The sequence below is a fragment of a genome, unplaced genomic scaffold, assembly GCF_019419815.1.
Source record: "Pyrus x bretschneideri cultivar Hongxiangsu unplaced genomic scaffold, Pyrus_bretschneideri_v1 Contig1, whole genome shotgun sequence".
In the NCBI taxonomy this organism is placed as follows: Eukaryota; Viridiplantae; Streptophyta; class Magnoliopsida; order Rosales; family Rosaceae; genus Pyrus; species Pyrus x bretschneideri.
The window spans coordinates 17,000,141-17,009,438 of record NW_025999390.1 but is presented as its reverse complement, the minus strand read 5'-3'; the positions used below and the strand labels follow the sequence as shown (position 1 = coordinate 17,009,438).

General features: G+C 39.3%; 2 protein-coding genes across 2 annotated transcripts; both read left to right on the top strand.

Moving 5' to 3' along the window:
* The first annotated feature begins 228 nt into the window (after window positions 1-228).
* LOC103960807 lies at window positions 229-4,426 on the top strand. Its single transcript, XM_048589456.1, has 3 exons — window positions 229-672; window positions 771-992; window positions 3,970-4,426. Exons 1-3 carry the CDS (start codon window positions 433-435, stop codon window positions 4,048-4,050), a joined length of 543 nt encoding a protein of 180 aa, XP_048445413.1. The 5' UTR covers window positions 229-432; the 3' UTR covers window positions 4,051-4,426.
* A 907-nt stretch (window positions 4,427-5,333) lies between these two features.
* On the top strand, window positions 5,334-7,782 carry LOC103960808 (plant-specific TFIIB-related protein 1). Its single transcript, XM_048589447.1, has 3 exons — window positions 5,334-5,945; window positions 6,102-6,260; window positions 6,882-7,782. The coding sequence occupies exons 1-3, from the start codon at window positions 5,349-5,351 to the stop codon at window positions 7,650-7,652; spliced, it is 1,527 nt and encodes a 508-aa protein (XP_048445404.1). The 5' UTR covers window positions 5,334-5,348; the 3' UTR covers window positions 7,653-7,782.
* The last annotated feature ends 1,516 nt before the right edge of the window (window positions 7,783-9,298 follow it).

Genomic DNA, 9,298 nt, shown 5'->3' with positions numbered 1-9,298 from the left:
TGTCTTTCCAACATAACTCATCTTGACAAAATTCTGACGAAGTTGACGAAAAAGACTACCACTACACGTTTTGGATGAATTGAGAGACCAATGATAATGAAATTTTAATTGAAAGACCATTGTTTCAATTTAGCTAAAGTTAAGACACTATTTTTACAGTTTATTCAAAATTAAAATTTGAAAATTGTGGTGGCCCGCATATTATATATATTTAAATTAAATGAAAAATCCACACCTTCTTTCTCTGAAACAGAAAATCCAACCAGGAAAGCAAACACTCCTTCGGTTGGATCCTTTACTCTCACAATGTGCACAGCGAGTACAAGAGTCACAGCCAGATTCCAAAAATAGAATAAAAACCAACAAAAAGAAATTAAGATTTTTGGGCGATTAAATTTAAATTAAACTCAATTTGCGTGGGATTAATCAGCAATGAAGGATGGCGACGGCTTTCCAACAACGACTGCGGCCAGCAGCGGGAAGAAGGAGAGCTCGGATTCGGGTCTAATACTCGGGAAAGGCAGGTACAAGTTCTGGGCTTTGGCCGCGATTTTGTTGCTCGCGTTTTGGTCCATGTTCACCGGCACCGTCACGCTCCGGTGGTCCGCCGGCAACCTCAACCGCCTCTCCGACGATCTCGACTCCCCCATTCACGACGATCTCGACGTTCTTGTATGATATTTTCTTGTTTTTGTTTTGTGGGTCGATTTGGTTGGATCTCTGATTTGATTCGTTAATGGGGATTTTGGGGTTTTTTTGTGGTGGTGTAGGAAATGGAAGGGAGGGAGAAGGTGGTGAAGCACATGTGGGATGTGTACACCAATAGCCGTCGGATCAGATTACCGAGGTTCTGGCAGGAAGCTTTTGAGGCTGCCTATGAGGAGTTGACAAGTGACGTCCCTGGTGTTCGAGAGGAAGCCATAACCGAGATCGCTAAGATGTCCGTCCGCTCTGTCTCTGTGGATCTCGATCCGCCTCCGGTGCAATCTGCAGTGAGTACCCTATGCTTTGTCTTTTTTTTTTTTTTTTTTTTTTTTTTGATTACTTAATCAAGCTACATTGCTCGTTAGCTGGACATTGCATTGCCTTTTTAATTAGTGCTATGGGTTAGTTTAATTTAAATATAACCAAAATTCCACCTAAATAGACACAAATATCCTCAAATTTAACAATCAAATAAATTAAAGGCTTTTTAGCTAAAATGATTCGTGACATTGACGTAACTTCTTAACCTGGTCCTTAATAATGAATGATAATCAATAGTAGTGTTTTTGAATTTGTCTGTCGTGAATCATTTTAGTCTTTCTTTGAATTTGTCCGTCGTGAATCATTTTAGTTTTTTCGTGAAAAATCTGTCAATTGCTCTGTTAGTGTAATGATCTGGCGCCACGTGGGTCTCACAAATACAATCATATAACGACATGTGGATTAACTTTTAAAACTATTTTTATATTTAAAACTAAAAATGATATTAGTAAGAAAAAATACGTTGAAGGCATGATAGAAATTATGCTGATCCCACTTGCGATAACCGCGGCGGCGCTTAATGTCGGTGATGAGGAGGTCGAAGGGGATAGGGTTGTGGTGGTGGAGTGTAGAAGTGTAGGTGAAGTTGGACCGAAGCTCGAGGCAACAGTAGCTAAAAAGCCTTTAATTTATTTAATTGTTAAATTTGAGAGTATTTGTGTATATTTAAGTTGGATACATTTCAGAGTTTTTATAACAACAACAAAGTCTTTTCTCACTAAGTGGGATCGGCTATATGAATTATAGAACTCCATTACGTTCAGTTCTATGTCATGTCTTTTGTTAGATCAAGTACTCTAAGTCTTTTCTTAGTCTCTTCCAAAATTTTCCTAGGTCTTCCTCTACCCTTCGGCCCTAAACCTTTGTCCCGTAGTCGCATCTTCTAACCGGAGCGTCAGTAGGCCTTCTTTGCACATGTCCAAACCATCGTAAACGATTTTCTCTCATCTTTCCTTCAATTTTGGCTACTCCTACTTTACCTCGAATATCCTCATTCCTAATCTTATCCTTTCTCGTGTGTCCCACACATCCAACGAAGCATCCTCATCTCCGCTTAACCTGTTAATGATTATTGATTACCAAGGAAGCAACAGAGCAGCACTAATTCAAAATTTCTTTGCTTTCATTGTTTTGAAGATTGGGTGGCGTTAAGTAGGAATTTAGATTTGGATGCTCCGATGTATTGGGCGTTATTGCTTGAGCCTGGCATCGTAATCAATTGAACTAGGATGGTAATTGATGACTTATGCTAGATAATCAGTTTTTGTGTTGGTCTTTTATCAATTGTTTCTAGGTTAATCTTTATGGGAGCACTTGAAAACATGCTGACCTGGTTGCTTGAGATTGTCCTGGTCAATGTCTGAGTTCAACCGAAATCTGTCATTGTTCAGTTTTCAATTGATTAGGTGCCGAAGTGACCTTAGTTGCTTGAGATTGCCCTGGTCAATGTCTGAATTCGGTTTTCAATTGATTAGGTGCCGAAATTTAGGCTAGGATGAGTGACAAACAGGACTTCTAGCCACATTGGCTGGCTGTGTAATTTCAATAGCCATTTTGCCTACGGAATCTGGGTTGCTACGTGGTTAACAAGAATTAGGTTTCACCACAGATTGTTAGCTGACCAAAGCTATTTTCTGAGAATTATCTTTCACCCTTTATATGAAGCTTAACTGAATCCATTTTGTATGCGAGTGGCAAACGCAGATGAGCAACCACAGATTAGTTGGATCCATTCGTGCATCATTAGTTTTCTTAGCCAACTTAGTTGCAACCCTAGATTGTCATCTGACCAAAGCCAAAATGTCCCTCCTTGCCAAGAACTTTCACCCTTTGTATGAGAATTAACTTGATCCATTCTGGAAGTGAAACTCAGGGGCAATCGAAGTTATTTTAGAGTTAGAAAGGGTGAGAGGCTGACAATTACCTAGTTGGATCTACATCTGTGCATCATTAGTTTCCTTAGCCGACTTAGTTGCAACCCCAGATTGTCAGCTGACCAAAGGCAGAAGCCACTTGGCCAAGAACTTTTACCCTTTGTATAAGCATTAAATTGATCCATTCTGCAAATGAAGCTGAGAGGCGGTGGGAATTATTTAGAGTTGGAAAGGGTGAGAGGCTGGCGATTACCTTCTTGGATCTACATCCTTGTTTTCCTTGGCTATAGGACTGTGAGATTCACTCCCTTCCAGTTAATGCATGTTGAGATATGTCTGGATGAGGATGTTCCTCCCAAAAATTTGATTCTACATTCTTGGAGAAAAATGCAGAAAAATGTGATTGAGATAACAGATTACTGAGTTCAGTTTTCTCGTTGGGTAAATTATGTTATGTTGCTTCAATTTCCTTGGAATTGAAGACTTTGTTAAGCAGGACAGCATAGGTGTGGTGAATTAGCTTTCTAAGGGACAAATTAGGCCTCAAATGTTAAATTGATGCTTTCTACTGGTTCAGCAGATGATATATTGTTATGTAAAGACTATAATTTAAAGCATAATAAGCATTAGATAGCTTTCCAAACATTGAATTTTGATTGATCTTGGCAGTTAAGTGTATTGTTTATCATAGGAGAATGTCAATTGTAATTGGAGTCATAAACTATGTCCTTTTGCAATTTCTTGTAGGAATGTCTTTGTATTCCTGAGTCATGCCCAACACAATCACAACAATGGCACATGTTCTCATAAGATAACATAGTCGTGCGGTTGATGTGAATAATTAATTCAGAAGTTCAACCTATGTATGAAACCTACTCGTTTAGTTTCTTGGCATGAACATCTTGATCTTGACTAAGGAATCATTTCCTTGCATGTGCCCTGATGATATAACCAAGCCTTGCTATTTGGTTCCTTAATATCTGCAAATAATTTTATAGATGCCTATATCCTAGAATGGCAATCTGTTTACGCATGGTAAGTTTTAACATGTTCCGTCCTTTTCTATCAGAGCGCACGAGAATTTAGTAAGACTTTGAAGCAAGCAGAGAGAGGTAGAGAACTGGTGACTTCTACGGGCAGTGGTCGATGATGTCTACATTAATGTTGAGGACCATCGTTCAAGTCTCCGTTATCCTGCATTTACAACTGTGTGCTGCCCAGAGTCTGTCGAGTGGTAGTGATGCGCACGGCCACACTCGGTTCTTGATATGTTTTTCATAGGGCAAAACTATATATTTGATCAGGTTCTTAAATGTTCCAGTTTTGGATATCACAGTCTTGCCGTGTGTGTGGTGTTAGAGTAGATGAGTTCAGAGTGCAGGAATTTTGCTTTTGATATTCTCTCGTTTTTATTTTTATAAATTCAATTATTCAAGTGAGCGGAATTTCTGAAGCATATTTTTCATGTAAACTTAAAAATGTTAGCATTACTCCTTCAACATGATGCTTTGACAGAATTGATTGAATTACAGTGGGACCCAAAGTTTGATACTTTGAAGGTGAATCCTGATATCAAATATGAACCCCATCGACAAAATCTTTACCAAGTATCTACATACACCATCGAAACGAAAAGGTTATCAAAAGTGGAGAATGACATAGTCACTCACCCGTAAATTGGATATTAAGAATGGAGAATGAACGAATAAATGTGTTTTTAGTGTTTCAATTTCCATTCTTGATTGGAACTAATGTACCAAATATTGATAACGCACACATGTAATTAAGTCATTTAATTATCTAATTCATCAAAACAAAAGTTTATGCATACATGTGTAACTGTAATTGTATGCAATGAGAAATGAATTCTTACGTTAGATTCAAATGTGTTCCTTAACTCACAAATGAATCAAACTTTACTAGGTTGACAAAACGTTAAATATTTGGGTTAACGCCACAGTTTAATCTCATAATATGAGCTGGTAGATCAGAAATTGTTTAGCTATTTGATTATTATCATGGACATTTCATTCTTTGCTAAACAACAATGTTGTATCCGTTTATTTACTTTTCATTTGTTCATAAAATCAATTTTTGTAGAGAAAATCAAAGCAATAGTTTCTGAATGTTGATCAATTGATACTTTGACCGTTGAACTAAAATTTTATGAGTATTGATTTCTAAATCAATTATAATGTGAAACAATAGTTATTTTGTTTAACTCTGTTAGAACTTCTATTCAATTTTACCTCTTTAAACCCTTTATTTGAATGAAAATTTTAACAAAGGTGCTAAAAAAATCATTGCTCTATAACAAGTTAACAACCAATACTCACACACTTTTAATTCACATTCACCACTAAAAGCTCTTACCTCACCTTTTGCAAGAGTGGTCTTTGAAGAATTGGGCGGCGGACTCAGCACACTCAGCTTGCAAACCCCACAGAAATGAGGTGCCCCTACTGCTCCACCGGCCAAGCACGGTGCGCGACGACAACCAACTCCCGTCGTTCGATAACGGAGTGCACGTCGTGCGGCCGTGTGGTGGAAGAGCGCCAATCTCAATTCCACCACCTCTTCCACCTCCGTGCCCAAGACAACCCTCTCTGCCTCGTCACCTCCGACCTCCCCACCCTCCCCCACACCCAGCAACCCAACGACGCCGACGACGAAGACCCCTTCTTGCCCACCGGCTTCATCACCGCCTTCTCCACCTGGGCCCTGGAGCCCAACCCTCTCTTCCTCCGCTCCTCCCTCTCCTTCTCCGGCCACCTCGCCGAGCTGGAACGCACCCTCGAATCCACCTCCTCCTCCTCCACATCCTCGTCGTCGTCCACCGTGGTGGTCGATAATCTGAGGGCCTACATGCAAATCATCGATGTCGCTTCGATTCTGGGGTTGGAAAACGACATCTCGGACCACGCGTTTCAGCTCTTCAGGGACTGCTGCTCCACCACTTGCTTGCGGAATCGCAGCGTTGAAGCTCTCGCGACTGCTGCTCTGGTCCAGGCTATCAGAGAGGCCCAAGAGCCCAGAACCCTCCAGGTAATTTCACTCATTAGTGCTAATTGGGTTTGTAATTGGATGCCTTTTGAGTTGATTTTTTTATTAAAAGTCTGGATTTTGATGATGGGTTTTCGAGTTTTGTGGTTGTTTCGGGTTATGGATGTTGTGAATTCGCTTTTGATTTCTGTATTGCAGGAAATCTCCATTGCAGCAAATGTGCCCCAGAAAGAAATTGGCAAGTACATTAAGATACTTGGAGAAGCACTGCAGCTTAGTCAGCCCATCAACAGCAATTCGATATCGGTGCATATGCCGCGGTTTTGCACTCTCCTCCAGCTCAATAAATCTGCTCAGGTACCTTTTGTTTCGATGCTGAATTCGCTACTTGGACTGCTCATTGAATTTACATCACTTGAAATGAGTCTTCTGGATGCATATGCGTTCTTGTTGTATGGTTAGATGATTACTGAAGGAAAGAAATGTGGCACTGGCATTGTATGTGCAATCGAAAAGATTTTGTTTTTCTGTAATAAGTACAAAAACAGATTTTGGAGTTATAAGTTTTGAAAGGGTGTTATCTCACAACAGCTATTCAAACCAATATCTACTGGATTCTAGTCTTGATTGGCTAGTTCCGGTGTAATTGAAAGCTAAATGGAGTCACATTTTTAATAACCGTGTAAATAACATTACAGTTTCTTAACCAACGTCACATCTTATTTGCTTCATCTGCACGCATATCTTCAATATATAGATTACGGACTTGAATTCGACTTTCCGTGACTTAAATTGTTGTGTTATATGCTTCATAACCAAAGCCACATCTTATTTGCTTCGCCTGCACGCATATCTTCAATATACAGACTACAGATTTGAACTTGACTTTTGGTGACTTAAATTGTTGTGTTCTATGATGAGAGTATTGAACTTGAGTTGTTCTCCTGATCAAGTCCATGATCACATACTTTCTTGTAGAAACTAGCAACTCACATTGGAGAGGTTGTCATCAACAAGTGCTTCTGCACGCGTAGGAACCCCATTAGCATCTCCGCGGCTGCAATATATTTAGCCTGCCAGCTTGAAGACAAGAGAAAAACTCAGGCAGAGATTTGTAAGGTGACTGGTCTTACTGAAGTTACTCTCCGAAAAGTCTACAAGGAGCTTTTGGAGAACTGGGACGACTTGCTCCCATCTAATTACACTCCTGCAGTTCCTCCAGAAAGAGCATTCCCTACCACTGTAATCGCTTCAGGCCGTTCTTCATCATCTAAAGTTGATTTTGTTGATATACCACTTTATTTGGAGAGAGAAAAGCTGCTTGAAAGAAAACCAAACAAGCCAAACGAGGCATTAGACATGAACATTCCACCACCCGTATGTAAAGAAGAGTATGAGCGTAAAGGTAGTTCTCAAGGTCCGATGAATCAATCAACTACTTTCTGGCAATCCCAGGTTCCATATGGGACTTCTGATCTAAAGACGGCAGGACAAAAGTATGAGAATGGTGTGGAAGGAATGGACACGGACGAGCCCCAACCTAACCAACAGCCTAATCCAACTCATACTATAAACCCCCCAAGTTCAGGTGCATGTCCAGTTACTAGGCAGTTTCGGTGCCCATCTACATCAAGTTCTCCAACTGTGATGTATGTGCTGCCGCCGAAGCTGGCACCTGGTTATACCGAGCTTAGAAGCAGCGGTGGACAAAATGGAAGTGAAAGTGGCAGACGCAGTGGGGAGGCCTAGTGGCGTGATTGCTGTATATAGCCTTGAACGTTACGGATGTAACTTCCTTCTAATGATCGTCGTAATCCTTCTGTATTTGAGTGAGAAACAGGACACTCCCAACTCGGCTAAGCATTCGATTTTCTTATCATTTCAATTGTGTCATATGATTAAATGCAGTTGTTAGTATTTGCGGCTCCCCGAAAGAGTTGATTATTACAGTGAAGTCACAAGTTGATCTTTTTTTTAAGGAACGTAAAAATAAAAAAATGTGTGATATGATTCATATTGTGCTCATGTTAGTCCAACTCATGTCACACTTTTATCAACTGAAAAAAACAATATCGTATTAGACGACGTAAAATTAAAACAGGAAATTGTATCAATGGTCTTTTAATTTTAAATTAATCGAAGCAATGATTCTTTTATTAAAAAATTATTATCATTGATCCCTTAACTTGTCAAAACGTGCAGCTATGGTCATTTTCGTCAACTCTATTAAAATTTTTGTCAAAATAAGTTACGTTATACACATGAGGCTAAATCAATGGGCAAGAATTAAATAAGAAAAATTGTATCAATAGTCCCTTAACTTTATTCTAACCAGAGAAATAGTTCTTCAACATTAACGCAATTGAAGCAATGATCCTTTAACCTTATACCAATTGTAGCAATGATCCTTTCAACATAACTCATTTTGACAAAGTTGACGAAAATAACTATAACTATATGTTTTGATTAATTGAGAGACCAATAATAATGAATTTATAGTTGAAAGACTATTACTCTAAGGGGGCGTTTGTTGCGCCGGATTATCTCGGACTGGATTAGCTTCAAGGACTAAGCTGGACTGGCTTAGACTAGACTAAACTGGACTAACTAGTGAAGCGTTTGGTGCAGTATTGGACTAACAAGCTGGATAATAACAAATATAATATTATATTATTTAATATATAAATTATTAATATTTTATTATGATTTTATCTTTTTCTTCATTTTTTCCTACCATTTCCTCATTAAATTGGATGAAGTTAGCACCGCCAAAAAAATTCATCACCATCCCTGGACCAAGATCTTAGCTTTGAATGCTCGAATCTGTCATGAATTTGAAGAAGCCCAAACAGGCCGAGACTTCCAGGCCATTTTCCAGCCACATTCGACCACATTTTGGCCTCGATTCAGGTAAAATCGTAATCTTGTCACTCCCAGCTTCAATTTGGTATATTTTATATGAAAGTTGGTTGTGAAATGGATCTGAAAGAGAGTTGGAAAGTTAATGATTGATCTAGGTGACCGGAGATGACAAGGAGTCTGTCGAGAGTGGTCGTTGAGCATGACGAGGACGAGAAAGAGAGGATAGTCTTATCTAGTCCCATGGTTATTGGGGGGTCTCGCTAAGACCTCTTAGTGAAGGGTTTTGTCCATGCTAGTCCCCTTTAGTCTCATTAATGTTAGTCTCAGCATGGAACAAACACAGTATTGGACTAATAGCTAGTCCAGTCCAACTTAGTGAGGGCAAACAAACGTCCCCTAATTTAATTAAAGTTAAATGACAAGTACAAGCTGAAACAAACTAAGATTACGTCACTATTTTACCAAAAGATGTGGTGTTTTACTACCACGTTAAAACGAGCATAAAAAGCATGTCGTAGATAAATATTAGGAAA